This window comes from Polypterus senegalus, chromosome 9 (assembly GCF_016835505.1).
Source record: "Polypterus senegalus isolate Bchr_013 chromosome 9, ASM1683550v1, whole genome shotgun sequence".
Lineage (NCBI taxonomy): Eukaryota > Metazoa > Chordata > Cladistia > Polypteriformes > Polypteridae > Polypterus > Polypterus senegalus.
This window is the reverse complement of record NC_053162.1, coordinates 6,821,414-6,840,689: the sequence shown is the minus strand read 5'-3', so window position 1 is coordinate 6,840,689 and position 19,276 is coordinate 6,821,414. Positions and strand designations below refer to the sequence as shown.

Sequence of the window (19,276 nt, the reverse complement as noted above, 5' to 3'; positions counted from 1 at the left end):
TCTGTTTGGGACTCAAACCGGTTTGCAGCTTTCCATTAATCTGCCCTTTTTTGCCTCCAGGGATTAAGTCTACGGGTGGCGGCCCCAAGCCTTTTTTCCTTGTGCCAAGGCTGATTATTTTCACAGTTGGTGCTCCTGCCAGACGTGACGAGACCAAAGCCTGCATGCTCTGATCGTGTAGATGTTGTATGAAGTGAATCTGTATGACCGAGAAAGCATTGCATCGTGGGCTGTGAAGGACAGCTTGTCATCAATCACCACCCTGGGGTTGTGGCGGATGTTGGCGATAATGAGCCGCGCTGAACAGAGGTGGGCTGCTGGAATTGGAATAAGAAGGAGGTCCGACTGTGGCAGGTTGACCTGGAGAAGGTGGTCCTTCATCAAGATTGCAATATCAGTGAGACACGCGTGGTCCTCTGGGGGGAATAACAGGTACAGCTGTGTGTCATCGGCACAGCATTGATAGGTGAAACCATGGGACAGGATGACAGTGTGGTGGTGTATAGAGAGAAGACGAGAGACGCCAGTTCAGTATCGAGGGTGACTTCGGTGTCAGTATTCTTTCTAAAAGGGCCTCCAGATGAAGGCCAAAGCCTGGCTCTGTTATGAAGCGTTTCTGGGTCCGTTGTGTTAGAGCAGAGGGTGGGCCCAGTAAGGGCTTATACAGCCACAAGGGCTGTGCTTCTACACCAGGGGTCACCAACTCTGATCCTGGAGGGCCACAGTGACTGCAGGTTTTCATTTTAACCATCTTCTTAATAAGTGGCCTGTTTTGGCTGCTAATTAACTTCTTTTGAATTCATTCTAATTGACTTGCTCTTGGAGACTCAAGACCCCTACATTGTTATCTTTTTCCTCAATCAGCAGCTGAGCAATGATGAGATACAAAATGAGCCAAAAACAACCAGCAACCATCATACAATCTCTCTATTATAATAAAAAAAATCTTGGGAAGAGAGAGACGAGACGTGATTTTCTCGGAGAGACGAGATTTTGTGCCAAGAGATTTCATCACACGTGGGGCCGGAAATAAAAGACAAAGAGTAGATGACAAAGTAGAATGTCGTAAAGAATTCAAAAACGCAATACACGTCATTAAAATGAATGGAAAAGAAGTTGATTAGCAGCAAAAACAGGTCACTCATTAAGAAGATGGTTAGAATGAAAACCTGCAGCCACTGCGGACCACCAGGATTGGGGTTGGGGACCCCCACTCTACACTATGGATTAATTTCATCCTTTTTATTACTCAGTTAGACTTTTGCTTTTCTTTCAGTTCTCCTGCTGCCCATTTCTTCATGGGGGGCATTTTTATCTTTTTCTTTTACTGGGGGATTTCCATACTGATATCCCCCCAGAAGCCGATATCGCTGGGTTTTTTGCTGCTCTGTTATCTTACATTGGACTCTTGTTCCACACGCGCTGCATTATTCTATTGTGTCTCCGAAAATAAAACAGCGCCTGTTCTCGCTCAATAAAGTCTGCTGGGTGTGCGGTGGGGCCTGGTGACGCAACTCGTCTTTGTGCCCTAAGTGGTGACAATGACCGTCTTCACAAATGCATTCTGCACTATAACAGACCACAGAAAGAGTTCAGGGTGACGCACCCTCAGTCTCAATGGCACTTTTGCTACTGGGTGGTTGGAGGAAAGCCAGACCATAACTGAGCTGACACAAGCCTGGACGGGAATGGCGTCCACATCTAGAGGAATGACACCAGGCCCTAATGGAAGGGCCTCTACTCCAGAGAAGTGAGGAAGACCTGGATGGAATGGGGTCCTCGGGCCAATTCACAAAGTATCATACCATACCACCTTTAAAGCCCACTTAATCCTGAGCAGTGCTGTGGGAGGCTGGAGTCCATCCCAGAAAGCGTTGGGCACAAGGCAGGAACAATGGCTGGACGGGGTGCCAGCTCTTAACAGGGTGAACACACACACACCAGCGCCAACTTCACATCGCCAGTCCATCTAACCTGGCTTGCCTGGCTGGGATGCTCCTACAATGGAAGGTTCATAGGACAGGGCCAATCCAGACCATTACCTCCCCCCAGAGTGCTTGAGGGAAGCCCCCCTGGCATGCAGCACTGCCGCTGTATGTGCACACGTTAAGCTGTGATGCTGCTGCTGTGTGGGCATCTCGTGCTGCGGTGTCGGGTTGGCCACAACAATTGTTTAAACTGGGTTTCCAGACAACAGACGGCCAGGAAGTCCTATCTGGGATGCCACTTTTGGACCACCAGGGGGCGTATGGCACTTCAAACCCCAGCAAAACAGACACCAAGACACAACACAAGTTTACTCAGGTGTCTCGTTTCCCACCCATGCAGCATAGTACAATAAGGATCGTCCACAGCACACTGCACTTTCTTCTCCTTCTCCTCTTTCTCTCTTCTTCTCCCTTCCTCCCGACTCTGGCTCTCCAAGTAGTGGCAGCTGGCTAGCTCCTTTTATAGGACACCCGGTAGGACTCCAGGTGTCCAATGACCTTCTTCCGGCAGCACTTCCTGGTATGGCAGAAGTGCTGCCAAACAGGACCCAGTAAACATTCAGGCACCCCCTGGTGGTGGCAACGAGCCTCAGAAAGGTTGAACTTCCATGCTGTAAACCCATGGCACTGCTGCATGACAGTGGGGCAAGCTCTCTAGCACTCAGGGGGTGGTAAAGGTCTGAATAAGCTCTCTGCCCTGGACTTTCCATTATAGGGGCGTCCCAGCCCGGCAAGGGCCCCATGTCTTTTAACTGTAAAAGGAAACTGGAGCACCTGGAGAAAACCCACGTAGACAAGTGGAAAACATGCAGCCTACATACGAAGGACCCCCTTGACTCCTTACTACAAAGATAAGAGTGCTACCACCGTACCACACGATTCACGCAGGCCTAGACAGAACAGCGCCCACTCTATTGAGTGAGCTTCTATGCTCCAAGCTCATGGTGCCACTATGAACCAGGGGAATTGCCCTCTAGTGTTCTGGGGGAGGTATTGCTCTGAATATGCTCCACTACCCCAGTACATCCATCACAGGGGCATCCCGGCCGTCCACCACATTAGGTATCCGTTTAGGGGGTCTGCATATTAATGCAACCAGGTTTCTGCAGGATTTTTGTGTTCCTTTTTTAACTAAACAGTTTCTGATTTACTTTCTCCTTCTTTGTATAGATTGCAATTTTACAATCAAGGTGGAATACGTTCTGACTGGACTGATCATGCACAGAGTCTGCGATTTTGGCAGGGGTATGTAGACTTTCTATATCCAATGTACTCTAGCGAAATGAGAAAGACCTTTTCGAAATGGCGTCCACACCAGACAACTGACGTTGTTGCGAACTGAGAAAGACCAGGATGAGATAGCTTCCTCTGGACAACTCATAAAGTCTTGGATGGAATGGCCTCCACCCACTCTGGTGTATTCAGCACAGACACGAGGAGAACACACCAAATAAACAGAAATGACATAACATAATGTTCTCAAACTTAGAGTCCGGGGAGGACTGGAGCCGATTCTAGCAGAGCTGCCCACTAGACGGGAACAAACTCTCGGTGGGTCGCCAGTCCATTATGGCGTCCACATTTGAAACACCGGGCTCATTTAGAATCACCAATGAACGAGAAAGTCTGGATGTGAGAAGAAAGCTTTATACGGTGTGATGGGCACCCGGTCGGGACGCCCACAGAGTCGAAGGAGGGGGGAAGGCAGCTTGTCAAGGACACTGTCCCCCAAACCGTCCCAACACTTGATGGCAGCTCGCCTGGACTACAGCAGTGCCCCAGATTCCTGCAGTGGCATATGGGACATTTAGTTTAAAAATATCACAGTCCTGCTGGGTACCGTGGGTGCCACCAGGGGACGCTGTAAGAGAACTGGACGAGTCATATCTTATCCATAGCCTGGAAGTACTCGCACGTTACGAGAACGGAAGCTCTGAAATACTTCTGGAGTGAAGAAAATTCAGATTCTCCGTCTGACCCGGAAGTGCTCGCAGGTCACGTGATCGGGTCAAGGACTATTTGAAAGGGCTGCTGTGAACCCAGCAAAGGTGCCATCGTTGGGTGGAGGTGGACAAAGCTTGCTGGGAGGTGTGAAGGAGAGCTGGAGAGTGAATTGTGAATATTTTGAGTTTTTACCTGTGTATGATTATCATGGCTGTGGTGCTTAAGGCACTGTCGCTAAGGAGGAAGAATATTAAAATACTTGGGACTTTCACTCGGAGTCCAGAGCGTCTGTCTGTTGGGGTTAACGGGGCAACAGTGACCCCTGGTGTTTATAACGGGGAGAACCTACAAACTCCAAACAAGCATCGATCTGGTGTGAGATTTGAGCCCAAGACAACTGGAGCTGTGAAGCCGCAGCACTAACCATGGGGTAAGAAAACGAAAAGAACGGAGGAATGCCGAGATTTGAGCTGAATATCCGATATAAACCGGGAATTCACCAGAATGGACACTTTAATCGAGCGACGGGCCGCGTCCATCATTTGAGACTGTTGAATGTGTGTTGAACCCGTGCGTCTTCTTGGGCGTGCTTGCCGTAGCGCCGGTCGATTAATTCACGTGGTTAGTGCGGTCAGTTGTTCACGGCCTCCTCTCTGTTCGTTTTCATGAACCCACGGGATCAGACGCCGACAGACCCTGCTGGCTTTAAAAGCGTCGTGAGCTAATGGGTTTCCTGCAGAGCAATCTGTGGAGGCATCATGGGAACAAAAAGGAGAGAGAGAATTGAGTGAGGGGGTCACATAGGCCACTGGCAGCGCCTGCAGACTCCGACGGGCCGAAGCAAATTAACATTCTAGTCAGCCACCAGCGAGGCCACCAACTGGAGTTAATGTGAAATCGCTCAAGTGTCTGACAGCGGTAAACAAAAGTCGGAGCATCGGGCCGCGGGATCCTCCGAAATAGCAGGCTGCGCGGCCTGACCCGTCAGACATTCAATTACAGCGCAGCGTCAGTCGGCCTGCAATCGGTAACCTGCACCCGCTAGCCATTCCAGTCAATGAAAACTTGGGGAATTTATTTTTTGTTTTGTGTTTACTAATGTAGTACAGACGGGATGATTTTATTACAGGGATTCTTCAACTTTTTCATCTGAGGACCCCCAAAATATGAAAATCGGTACCATCCTGGGACCCAAGAAGTAGATTATGATTATCATATCGGCAGCATAGCCATAAATAGACACACAACACCAAATCCTATTATGGGATATCATCTACTGTTGAATTCTGCTCTGTACTTGTAATATGTCTATTGTATTGTACTGAGGATGACTTGTGTTCTGTTCTGTGTATTGTTGTACTGACCCCCCCCTCCTTCTTTTTGACACCCACTGCACCCCCAACCTACCTGGAAAGGAGTCTTTGTTTGAACTGCCTTTCCCAAGGTTTCTTCCGTTGTTTTTCGGGAGTTTTTTCTTGCCTTCTAAGAGAGTCAAAGCTGGGGGTCTGCTGTCAAAAGGCAAGCCCCGTTAAAGCCCACTGCTGCACTCCTTGTGTGATTTTGAGCTATACAACAAATAACTTGAATTGTATTGTATTGTATAACAATGGCCTATAATAAGAAAGAGGAAACACTTGTGTTTACTTTCATTCACTTCTCTCCCATGAATATTAATAAAAGCAGATGTGGGGTTAATAAGACGATAATTAGCTTTTAAAGCAGGGTAACAGATTCCTGAGGTCTAAAACCGGGAGAAGCTGGATATGGCCTGAAGAGGGCGCTCCATACCACCCAAACAAAACCAACACCCACAAAACCGACACAGACAGACACAAGGCACCAGTCCAGCACAACACACAAGTTTGATTTTCTTGTGGGAAACTCTTTCCCCCCAAAAGCGTTTCCCACAGCAAGCTTTGTCTTCTCCCTCCCAACTCTGGGGGGTCCTGGACTGAAGGCAGCAGGCTTATTTTAGTCTACACCTGGAAAAATTTCCAGTGGCCCGTTAGCGTGATCCGGAAAGCACTTTCGAGTGAGGTGGGAGCCTGACGAGATAGAAGTAGGGCTCAGGAGTCCCCGCAGCGCCCACAGGGCTGAGCAATAGAATTCCATCTCCCATGAAGCCCTGTGGAAATCCGTGGGCACTGCAGCAACCCAGGGGGCTGCCATCTAGTGCTCTGGTGGAAATAATGCCCTATGCACGCTCTCTCTCCGGTCCTATCAGTATAAAGGTGTGCAAGGGTGCCGGCCTTCCGCCATAGTGGTCATCATCATCACCACCATCATCGGTTGGCTAAGCAAAGGTGCTGGCCATCCGCCACAGTGCTCATCATCATCATTGGTTGGCAGATTTTGTGCGGTCAAGAACAAGTTTCTGCCACTTCTCTCTCAGTTTTGCTTGGGCAACAGTTGAACTGCGGTGCTGATGGCATAGGCGATGTGTTGCCAAGAATGTTTTATTGGATGACCTTGTTTAGGCACTTTGGTGGGTCTCTCCGATGGGTCGTATAGCACGTATTTTCTAATGAGATCTTTTGTGTCTCTTCATTGCATGCAGTCATGTGAAAAAGGTTTTATGTATCAGGTGTCACACATATTTACATGGGAGGCAGCCAAAGGGCTCAAAATAAGGTAATTCCTGGGCGGACCAGGGGGTGGCAGAGTGCACTGATCCTTTCTCTTTCTTCCCCAGAGACCAAAGGTGGGGAATTCCGCCTGGGCTCTATGACGTTAACTTCCGGTTCCTCCCCAGATGACATGATATCCCCCCAGTCCAACTATGAAACCACCTTGCATATACCATCACCTCAGCTCTGTTTTGGACTCTTGTCTGTAAAGACCATTTTTTTTCAACAATTCTTCCAATGCTCAGCCAAACACAAGGCACAATGAACAGCATCCAATGAGAAGGAAGTGGGAATCAACAAGAAAAATGGCAAAAAATTAAAAGCAACACTGCGCCACAACATTGGCAGTCACTTCATCAATCAAGTAAACATAAAATTCTAAGGACTAGGCGAGAGTGAAAATCTGCAGCCGCAGTGGAGCCCCTGGGCTGGACTTGAAAAACCACAGGACTAAGGAAAGCGCCATCTGCTGGTCATGGGTTGTCCTGCTCACTTTAGGTGCCAATCATTCTGCGCAATAAAAACAAAACCCACGAGTACTTACCGACGGGGTTACTTGAACTCTGATGTCATTGGTACCCACTGGTGAAGCTCTCTGGTCCAGCCAGTTCTTCACCTCCGCTGGTTGGCTGTCATCAAAGCCTTTAGATTTAATTCGCCCAGACAGATGACACTGGGTTCGGCTCGGAGACTCTTCTAGATGATGGCTGTCACCATTCTCATCCTGAAATGAGCAAAACGAGTGGTGACTGTGGTATCCCTTTACACGATAAGTGGCCTTGTGGACCTGTTGGTGTTTTACACGCGTGTCTGGATTACAACTAGAGGGCTTATGTGGTCAAACTACCCATAAGCCATTGCAAATGTCTTGCATTGTGTCGACCTCTATCCGTGCCATTTTCATATTGCCTTTCCTTTTTGATTTACCTCATAATTAATTAACATTATCAGTGGCCATACCACTTGCACTTTAGAACAGGTCATCCATCTGAAGCTAAGCATGTTCAGGGGTCCGGCCAGTACTTGAATGGGAGGCCATCTAGGAACCCACCTGAAGCTAAGCATGTTCAGGAGTCTGGCCAGTACTTGGATGGGAGACCATCTAGGAAAAAGCTTTAGTTGCTGCTGGACGAGGTGTTGGTGAAGCCAGCAGGGGGCGCTCACCCTGTGGTCTGAATGTGGATCCCGATGCCCCCAGTGTAGTGATGGGGACACTGAGCTGTAAAAATTGTGCCATCCATTGGATGAGATGTGACACCAAGGGTCCTGCCTCTCTGTGGTCATAAACGATCCCTGAGCACCCTTTATAAGGAGCAGGGCATATCCTAATATCCATGCTAAATTGCCCAACACAGCCTAGTTATTCTGGCACCAAAATGGCTGCCGTCACATCATCCAGGTGGATACCAACATTAGTGGTGGTTGACGTGGCTCCCCATTCAGTATGTAAAGTGCTTTGAGTAGTGAGAATGGTGCTATATAAATATAAGGAATTATTATTATTATTATTATGTATAGAGTTTGATCCCTTAATTGTACCCAGATGCTGATGAGCGCGTATTAACGAAAGTTTCTTACAAGTGGGCGGCCGCCGAGGTCATTGCATCTCCTTGTGTATTCCGCGTTGTCAGCATTCAGATTCAATTAAGAGAGTTAAGCTCAGGAGAAAAAGGGTTTATTAAAAAGAAAATGGAAGAGGTAAGATACAGGAAATGTTTCAGGTTTTGGCAAAACACAAACGTCTCTGAATTTCTTAGAATTAGAGAATAAAAAAAAAAGGGGGGCAGTCATTAAAGCCTGGCATCAATTAAAAGTAAATGGGAAATTGATGGGAATAAAACATGTGCAGCCACTGGGGACCCCCAGAGATTCAGTATATTTAGCACTGCGCCGCCTTCTGAAAATCTTCAGACCCCCTTTCACTTTAGTCTCATTTTGTTACGTTACATTTTCGTGCTGAAATCATTTTACATTCATTTTTTCCCCTCATCCAGCAACATTCAACATGAAAACAGTGCAATGGCCAGCCAGATGGAACTGACCTCCCAACCAGGCTTCTGGGTTTCATGCCCTCATGAAATGTTAGGTGTGGCGGATGGCTGGGGCTCTTGCCCAACAGGGAAGCCTAAAGGATGGAAGGACCAGGAGAGAGAGAGAGAGAGAGCCAATATCTCCCCTGGGATAAGAGAAAGCAGCCCCCCTGGTCTGCATTGGGGCAATGGGACTGGAACTTGGAAGCTCAACCCTTTTAGGGACCGTGGCCACCGCCAAGGGGGCGCCTGGACAATCCCACAGCCCGGGACTGCAGCACTTCCGCCACGCCAGGAAGTGCTGCCGGAAGAATGTCAGGGAGCACCTGGAACACATCCAGGGACAATATAAAAGGGGCCGCCTCACTGCATTCTGGGAGCTGGAGGACAGAACTTGTGAAGAGAGGAGTAGAGGCGGCAGAAGTAAAAAGAGAAAGGAAAAGAAAGAAGGGATTGAGCCCAATTGTGTTGATCTGTGCACTGTGTGCTGTGCTGAACTGGAAGAAAAGAAAAAGTGTGATCTTTTGTACGTGTGCCCCTTGTGTCTATCTGTGTCGGGCTGGGTGGCTGGCATGCCCCTACAGGTGTCATATAGGACAGGGGGAGAATGGCTATTGGACCTGCATGCTCCCTCCAAGATACCAGGTGGCAGCATCCTGGGACTGAAACAGAACAGTAGTGCACCCTGGGTATTGATACCCCGAAGCACAACCCTGCAGGATGCCACAGTTGCTGCCAGGGGGTGCCACTCAGAGTCAAGTTTTCACTATCCCGACTGGCCTTAGACGGAGACAATTCCTCAGTGGGAAGTCACCCCCCTCTGGAAGTGCTCCACGGGGTCCGGCATAAAAAGGAGACACCGTCCTTCACTCAGAGGTTCGCTTGGTGCCAGTGGACCAGCCTGAGGAGGAGTGGAGTGGAGAAGAAGTGAAGCAAGAGGGAGGCCAAAAGAAAGGAGGAGAAAGGAGAATGGAAGAGTTCATGTTGTTCTGTACAGACCTGAGTGCAAGAGGAAGACTGTGGCAGGGATCTGTGGGAATATCGACTGCACTGTTAACCCTGGAACTGCTGTGGGAATTGGGGTCTGAGGGGCTTTAGGGGCATAGGTGCACCCCCTGGTGGTCACAAGAGGATACCACAATTTTTTACTCATTTATTAAAAAAGAAAAGTGAACTATCACATTGACACAAGGATTCAGACCCTTCAATCCTCACTTCGTGGAAGCCACTCTGGCAGCCATTCCAGCCTGAGGTCTTCTTGCGTCTGACACTACAAACTTCACGGACCTGGATTTAGGGATTTTCTGTCATTTCTCTCTGCAGATCCTCTCAAGCTCCATCAAGTTGGATGGAGACCACTGGCATAAACGTGACACTGACACAAGTGTTCAGACCCTTTACCCAGCACTTCGTTGAAGCCCCTTTGGCAGCCATTCCAGCTTCGATTTTTCTCAACTTTAAAGCGACAAACTTCACACACCTATATTTGTGGATTTTCCACCATTCTTCTCGGCAGATCCTCTCAGGGTCTTTCAGGTTGAATGGAGACCACTGCCACAAGTATTCAGATCCTTTACTTGGCACTTTATTGAAGCCCCTTTGGCAGCGATTCTAGCCTGGAGTCTTTTTGGTCTGACATGGATTGATGAAGACCATCAGGGGGCAGCTATTGTCAGGTCTCTCCAGAGATGTTTGATTGGGATCAAGTCTGGGGCAGTGGATGGGCCACTCAAGGACATACCCAGGGTTGTCCCAGAGCCACTCTTGTGTGTTCTGTTGGACGGTAGTCCTTAGGCTCAGTCAGGGGTCAAGGGCCATCTGGAGAAGTTTTTATCAAGGATAGCTCTATACTTAGCACCATTCAGCATCTCCTCCACCCTGTTAAGTCTCCCAGTCCTTGATGCACCAGGTTTCATTGTTGGAATGGTAACTGCACAGGTGACGACTGGTGCCTCTTTTTCTCCAGACATAACACTAGTCTTGGTTTTGAGAGACCTTAAGTTGCCTTTTTCCATGTGTCGTCCACTGTGGAGAGGCTTCTGTCTGGCCGCTCTCTTATAAAGTCGAGTGCTGCACTGGTGGATATCCCCTGGTAGCTTCTCCCATCACCACACAGGTTCTCTGGAGCACAGCCATTGGGTTCTTGGTCCCTTCTCTTACCATAGCCCCTCTCCTATGATTGTTTAGGCTGAATAAGTGACCAGTTCTAGGAAGAGTCGTCATCGTTCTAAACTTCTTCTTGTTAAGAATTATGGAGGCCACTTTGATCTTGGGAGATTTCAATGCTGCAGATGTGTTTATGACCTTCCCCAGATCTGTACACCATCACAGTCCTCTCTCTAAGCTCTGCAGGTCATTCCTTCGACTTCATTGCTTGGTTTTCCTCACTTGTGGGGCCTTCTGTAGGCAGGTGTGCGTGTCTGTCTGTCTTTATCAGGCCCAGTCAACTGAACTGACCAGAGGTGGACTCCAAAGAACCTGCAGAAACTCAGCAATGATAAACAGGGTGGGACGAGCCAAAGGAAAGGGTCAGAACACTTGTGTTAATGGAATATTTCAATTGTTTAATAAATCTGTAAAACTATCAAAAATCCTGTTTTCACTTTGTTATTATGGGGTGTTGCTTGATGTGAGAAAAAAAAAAACATTTAAATTATTTTAGCACAAGGCTGCAACAAAACAAAATCTGCAAATTGTGAAGGGGTCTGAACACTTTCTGCAGGCGCTGTATATGAATGCCAAATATCTAACTATTACAGAGTGCCTTTCAAATCTATCCTTCTATCTCTTTTATATCTGTCTGTTGTTTTATATAGTGCCTTTCTTATCTATGTGCTTTATTATACAGTGGCTGTCTCGCTGTCTACTTATCCATGTAGATCCCTCACATAATTGTACTCTGTTATATAATGCTTTTAATATCTACCTGCCTATATGTCTATTGACTAAATGGTGACTTTCAAATCTGTTTGTTAAAGCATTATACAGTGGCTTTCTATCTATCATATAGTGCCGTTCAAAATTAATCTGCTTTTTATATAGTTCCTTTCTCACCTAACTATTTTACAGTGGCTGCTTGCCTGTCTATTTATATAGGCAGATACTGTACATGGCGGAATGACTCTTTATTACACAGTGCCTTTCATATCTAAGTATCTACATTATAGTACCAGTGCAGTGATAATATGGATTCTTTGCTCTTTACATTGGTCTTTTAGGTAGCCCGCTGTCCTCATAAGGACCATCTGCTGTTGCAGCACTAGTTGTAATTCTTACATGACTATGGCATGCTCGCCTTTTTTCTAAGCTCCCTTGCAGCAGGGGATGAAGCTGCTTGGTTACATGGTGAAATGCCAGCTTATACCTTGGGTGACTCCTGACCTGGCTGATGCAACCTGTCAGTGTCGTTAGAGTATGCACGATAAAGTGGATGTCCACATGTCTGTCTACCTAATAATGCCTATCTATCTATCTATCTATCATATAGTGTGTCTTCCACTCTATCTATCCATCTATCATATAGAGTCTTTCACTCTATCCATCCATCTATCCATCTACCATATAGTGCCTTTCACTCTATCTAATAGTGCCTTTCATTTTATCTAATAGTACCATTCACTCTATCCATCTATCAATCTATCTTATAGTGCCTTTCACTCTATCTATGTTATATAGTGCCTTTCACTCTATGTATCTATCTATCTATATTATATAGTGCCTTTCACTCTATCTATCCATCTATCTGTTATATAGTGCCTTTCACTCTATCTTATAGTGCCTTTCACTCTGCCTATCTATCTATGTTATGTAAGGCCTTTCACTCTATCTATCCATCTATCTATGGGCTGGAGCCTGGCCAGGACGCCCAGGAGGACGAGAGGAGGGCTTGTGCCTCCTTCAGACCGCGAGGGGGCGTCCGTCCTGGGTATGTTGGGGGCCTCGGGTAGGGGGCTTGGAAGCCCAGCCCTGTAGGGACCCGTGGCCACCGGCAGGCGGCGCCCCAGTGCCAATTTATCCCGGGAGCCCGGCACTTCCGCCACACCAGGAAGTGCTGGGGGGAAGACTACAGGGGACACCCGGACGGCTTCCGGGTGCGCAGCCGGCACTTCCGCCACACAAGGGCGTGTCTGCGGAGGAGTGCCGGGAAGCAGCTGGAGCCCATCCGGGTTCCCATAAAAGGGGCCGCCTCCCTCCAGTCATTGGTGGATGTCGGAAGGTAGCGAGACAGAGCTGGGGAGAGGATTGGAGGCGGCCAGGAAGAGAAGGCACAGTGACTGTGAGCCCTGGACTTTGGGGGAATCGGTGCAAGAGGCACTGGGGTTGATGCACGAATTATTATTGTAAATATTGTAAATAAACAGTGTGTTGGGTGAACTTAAGATGTCCGTCTGTGTGTGTCCAGGCCAGCTTTCACAAGAGTCATTCACTCTATCTATCCATCTATCTGTTATATAGTGCCTTTCACTCTATCCATCTATCATATAGTGCTTTTCACTCCATGTGATAGTGCCTTTCACTCTGTTATATAGTGCCTTTCACTCTATCTATCTATCTTATATAGTGCCTTTCACTCTAGCTACTGTATGTTATATAGTGCCTTTCACTCTATCCATCTATCATATAGTGCTTTTCACTCCATCAATTCATCTATCATATAGTGCATTTCACTCTATCTATCCACCTATCTATGTTATATAGTGCCTTTCGCTCTATCTATCTTATAGTGCCTTTCACTCTGCCTATCTATCTATGTTATATAGTGCCTTTCACTCTATCTATCCGTCCTCTTGATTTTTACCCTGGCCATGCATGAGTCACACAGGCAGCACTCCTACAGATGGGCACCACTGCTAAATCAGAAGCCTAATATAATAAAGGCACTATATCAGCCTGGGCATGCACACTCAAACTAAATGCTTCACTTGTTATTTGTTTAAAACATAAAAAAGGGCGTCTAGAAAATCTTTATTATGTGCACACAGTAGTTACTCTCAAGAGGGGACACACACAGTAGGGGGCTCTGTTTCCATCTTGCTGACTCTGTTTGTGTAAGTAGTGGTGTCAGCTTTTCCATTCAGGTCCTGGATGGTGCCAGCAGAGGGCACCATGTCATGACCCCCTATTCACCTCTGCCCTCCCTCCCTCCCTTACCTTTAAGATTTTAATTTCGCCTGGCAGGGACACCGCCAGCTCATTGTGTGTACCAGTGGTGAACTGCTCAGGTAGGTCTGCTATACACACCTTCTCAGATGAGTAGTTCCATAAGTTGACGTTGTCCATGCTGTTTCTCTTGGGGATTTTGGGCCGCGCACCTGTAAAAAAAAAGGGGCAATAATGTCAGCTGTGTCACTTTAACAAGTAAACTGGAGACTTCATCAGAGTGAGGTGGCCAGCAGTGTGGATGGTGCGCAGCTCCTTCTTGTTTAACCTGGAAGGACAGCCAGCCTCACAAAGGAATGGAGGACACAAGAAAGTGAGAAATGAATCAACATGAACATCCATCAGGGTCCAGCACAAAGCGAAAGGTTCAAACCGCAGCAGTGACTCTGATGAGTGACCTGTCTGTGCATCAACTGCATGTCACTTTGCCTGGTGTTTACTATGGACAGGTGCTGTAATGTACTTAAGGAGGAGACAGTGTGGTCTCACTGCCTTAAATCACAGGGTTATCAGCTCAGCTACATAATGTATATAACGTCTTTCACGCCATCTCTTCTTATTTTATTAAGTGCCTTTCATGTCTTACAATCTATCACATAATGTTTTCAGTATTTATGGATTCAAAGTGCCCTTCCTGAAAGGTTTTTATCCCAGTGCCATCAAAAAATTCCCTGTGGAGATCTCAGTCCTCCTGACATCTACCAACATATAATCACACACACACTCGCACACACACTCTTCATTGTTCTTATATCAATGTGCAGTAGTGGTGACAATGACACCTGACTGTGCAGTGTGCGGTAATGACTGGTGATTCTGAGCTTATTATTTAGTATGCATGTCTAAAGAATAAATAACTTAATGTGTGTTCAAGATGTGCGAGTGTGGACAGGATATGGGTATGTGAGTGTATATACGAGGGACGTTCAAAAAGTTTCCACATTTTTTTTTTTTTTTAATTTTATTTATTAGGAATTTCAAAAACAAATGACTTCACTTTTCTACAGTCACCTTTGTTTGCAATGCAATTTTCTCATAGTTGTACCAACTTTTTAATGCCCAATTACTACTCCTCCCTCGCGCCTTCACTGTTTCTAGTAAAATTATATGAAAGTAAGGAAACTCTTTGAACGTCCCTCATATATTGTGATGGATGGTGGCCGGCGCCATTACCTGGCCTGGGCATCTCTGTAATGGAAGTACAGGGGGAGTTGACTTATGAAGGGTGCCATCTCCCCCAAACTGCTATTTGGCAGTCAACCTCGCCCTTCCTTTTGTGCAAGGGCCCCTTGGAGTCCCACAGGGCTATATGGGACTTGGTATTGGTCAGCTCAGACATGTTGCGTTCTGCAGGTGCCATCAGGGGGAGCTGCGGGAGACTGCAGTGCCCCACTTTGGGTATCTGCCACACCTGGGAGTAAGTCCAGACCTCCCTAATGAGCCACCTGGAATACTCCCGAGTGGGGCTTAAAGGGAGCCAACCGCGTCAGAGACGAATGGACGAAGAGGAAGAAGAAGAAGAAAAGTGCTGTGTTGAATTGTGCCTTTGGCACTTAATTGTACTGTGCATTCCAAGGGGAGCGAGGGAAAGTGCTTCCCACATCAATAATAAACTGTCTGTCTGTCTATCTATCTGTCACATAGTGCCTTTCCTATCTAACCATTTGACAGTGGCTGCCTATCTATGTATACACTGTACTTGGCACAATGACTCTTTATTACACAGTGCCTTTCATGTTTATGTATCTATATTACAGTACCAGACAATATGTGCCAATATGGATTCTTCTTCTAGCTATCTATAAAGCCTTTTACATCTATGATTAAGTGCCATTCATATCTATTTAATATTGTACCATTTACCTGTCAAACGTATATACTGCCTTTGACATCTATCTGTTTGTTGATTTTATATAGTGCCTTTCATAGCTATGTAGAATGATCAGACATGGTAATGCAGACAATAGTTTTTAAATTAAATTACATACTTTTAATAATGTTACAAATATACAAATTTCATGTAATGTCTTTCAAATTTATCTGTCTATCTATTATATAGTGCCTTTCACATCTATTTATCTATCTATCATATAGTGCCTTTCACATCTATCTATCATATAGTGCCTTTGAAATCTATCATATAGTGCCTTTCATATCTTTCTTTCTATCATATAGTACCTTTCATATCTATCTATTTATCTATCTATCATATAGTGCCTTTCATATATATCTATTATATAGTGCCTTTCATATCATCTACCCATCCATCCACTATCCAACCTGCTATATCCTAACTACAGGGTCACGGGGGTCTGCTGGAACCAATCCCAGCCAACACAGGGTGCAAGGCAGGAAACAAACCCCGGGCGGGGTGCCAGCCCACCACAAATATCATCTTTCTATCATATAGTGCCTTTCACATCTATTTATTATACAGTGCCTTTCAATACATCTATTGGTCTCTCTCTCTATTTAACTTTCCTTGGACGTCATCAGCCACTCTTTCTCAGCTCTCTCAGATTGCCTGAGGTGTCTTTTGTGTCACCACACAGTCCTGCATGAAAGTGGCCTGTTCCGGTGTTTGGGCTGTGTCTCCATTAGCCGCCTGAGTCGGTTTGGGATGCCGTGTGTGTGTGTGTGTGTGTGACACAAGTCACGCGCTGGCCGGCCCAGCTGACCACGTGGGCGTCGACGAGACTCATACAGTGTAATTGCCACTCTGAATGCGGGCTGCTTTTGCACACACAGGCTTCTTCAGAAAGCTTCCAGGCAGGCAGCTGGCACCACAAGTCACTTCCAGAACACGGCGTTCCACAAACACTGAGGCTGGAGGCCAGCAGCAGAGCGGAGTGGACACAAAGACGGCTTTTGACAGCCTCGTCCGCTGACCTCCGCACTGAAAGGTAGGGCCGGTTTAGGAAAAGTTTCACGATTCTGAAGTGAGGAAAAAACCAAAAAAAAGGAAAAAGAAACCAGAAAGAGCCTTGGGAGTTGTGGACGGCGAGGGCCGATTTCTCCTTTTGGCGAATTTTTTTCTTTTAAGGATGAAAAGCCACACTGACAAGGTCACAAGTGGGGAATGTGCAGACCTTATGAATTTGAATTACATATATAAAAGTTAATAATTCGTACATTTTTGATCATTATTTTACTTATTAATTATATATAAATCTATAATCGATTATATACTTAACATGATAATTTATTGCCCTGTTTCTGAACATAAAACATGTTAACACAATTAAAATGCATAATTCATTAATGACATTTCATTACAGATGGCATGGTGGCACAATGGTAGTGCTGCTGCCTCCAAGTAAGGAGACCAGGGGTCACATCCCAGTTCCTCCCCCCATGTGGGTCTGTCTCCTCCAGGTGATCCGGTTTCCTCCCAAACAGGTTCGGTGAGGTGGATTGGCATTTCCTGAACTGGCCCTAGTGTGCGGTCTTTGTGTGTCTGCCCTGAGATGTACTGGCCACCATTTCCAGGGTTTGTTCCTGCCTTGCACCCTGTGCTAGTTGGGATAGGCTCCAGCAGACCCCTACGACCCCATTCAGGACTAAGCAGGTTAGAAAATGACTGACTGACATTTAGTTACAGAATTCCAAATGAATGAGAACTGTGCGACTCTTAACGATTTGTTCACGAATCAAACGAATGAGAATCGTTAGACTCGTTCACCAATCAATGAGAATCGTTAGACTCGTTCACGAATCAATAAGAATCTTTAGACTCATTCATGAATCAATGAGAATCGTTAGACTCATTTACGAATCAAATGAATGATAATTGTTAAGACTCGTTCACGAATCAATGAGAATTGTTAGGCTTCTTCACAAAGCAATGACAATTGTTAGACTTGTTCACGAATCAAATGAATTATAATTGTTAGACTTGTTCACGAATCAATGACAATCGTTACTCGTTCATGAATAAAATGAATGATAATCATTAGACTTGTTCACAAATGAATGAGAATTGTTAGACTTGTTCACAAATAAAATGATTGATAATCGTTAGACTTGTTCATGAATCAATGAGAATCGTTACTCGTTCACAAATCAAATGAATGATAATCGTTAGACTCATTCACGAATCAAATGAATAATAATTGTTAGACTCGTTCACAAATCAATGAGAATTATTAGATTCGTTCATGATTAAAATGAATGATAATCGTTAGACTTGTTCACGAATCAATGAGAATCGTTAGACTTGTTCATGAAGGAAATGATTGATAATTGCTAGACTCGTTCACTAATCAATGACAATTGTTAGACTCGTTCGTGAATCAAATGAATGAGATCGGGGAAAGGTTTGAAGAAATCTAGCTCAATTACTGGGGCAACCAATGCCCTGAAACTAATCTGCAAATAGTGGGTTTAACCTGAAGCATTAAAGGATAAGTTTGTCATTTTTCAAGTTGAACTTATGTTTTCACAAACATAATATATTTGCATTTGTCATGGACAATCATGTCCGAAAGTTATGCGCTTTCCATAAATTAAAAAAAACATCTTGACCGTATTAGTGCTTTACAATGGGAGCCATGGAGCACAGAGGAAAAGCTTAAAAACTTACCAAATGCGTTAATTTTTTCAAGCTAAGACAGTTGTTGAATGTTGCTCTGTGCGTTGCAATTACACACAGACTTTGCAAAAAAGTTTATACTTTCCACTATACTGTATCACTACACAATTCTTTTTTTCAGATCCTCGGAGAGTTCTTTGCCATGAGGCGCCATGTTGAACTTCCAGTGACCAGTATGAGAGAATGTGAGAGTGATAACACCAAATTTAACACACCTGAGACCTTGTAACACTAACGAGTCACATGACACTGGGGAGGGAAAATGGCTAATTGGGCACAATTTGGATATTTTTCACTTAGTGGTGTACTCACTTTTGTTGTTTAGACATTAATGGCTGTGTGTTGAGTTATTTTGAGGGGACAGCAAATTTACACTGTTATACAAACTGTACATGGACTACTTTACATTGTATCAAAGTGTCATATCTTCAGTGTTGTCCCATGAAAAGATAGAATAAAATGTTTACAAAAATGTGAGGGGTGTACTAATGTTTGTGAGATACTGTATCTGCTGGTGCGAAATCACAGTATAGCAAGATGCAATACAATACAATTTATTTTTTGTGTAGCCCAAAATCACACAAGAAGTGCCGCAATGGGCTTTAACAGGCCCTGCCTCTTGACAGCCCCTCAGTCTTGACTCTCTAAGAAGACAAAGAAAACTCCCAAAAAAACCCTTGTAGGGAAAAAAATGGAAGAAACCTCGGGAAAGGCAGTTCAAAGACAGACCCCTTACCTGGTTGGTTGGGCATGCAGTGGGTGTCAAAAAGAAAGGGGGGTCAATACAACACAATACACAGAACAGAACAGAAGTCATCCACAACACAATATAAAAATTAAAATATTACAAGTACGGAGCAGAATTTAACAGTAGATGACATCACATAATATGATTTGGATTTGTTTAGAGTCCTGGAGACCTCGGTCATTCAAGCT

At 45.5% G+C, this 19,276-nt stretch overlaps 1 protein-coding gene across 2 annotated transcripts in view; it reads right to left on the bottom strand.

The window, feature by feature from the left end:
- gpsm1b (G protein signaling modulator 1b) overlaps positions 1-19,276 on the bottom strand; it is a 213,297-nt gene that overhangs the window by 51,885 nt on the left and 142,136 nt on the right. For both annotated transcript variants that reach the window (XM_039762646.1, XM_039762645.1), the window contains 2 exons: positions 13,831-13,901; positions 7,104-7,283 (listed from right to left, as the gene is read on the bottom strand). In XM_039762646.1, the coding sequence (XP_039618580.1) occupies positions 7,104-7,283; positions 13,831-13,901 (251 nt within the window). The remainder of the gene's footprint in view (positions 1-7,103; positions 7,284-13,830; positions 13,902-19,276) is intronic.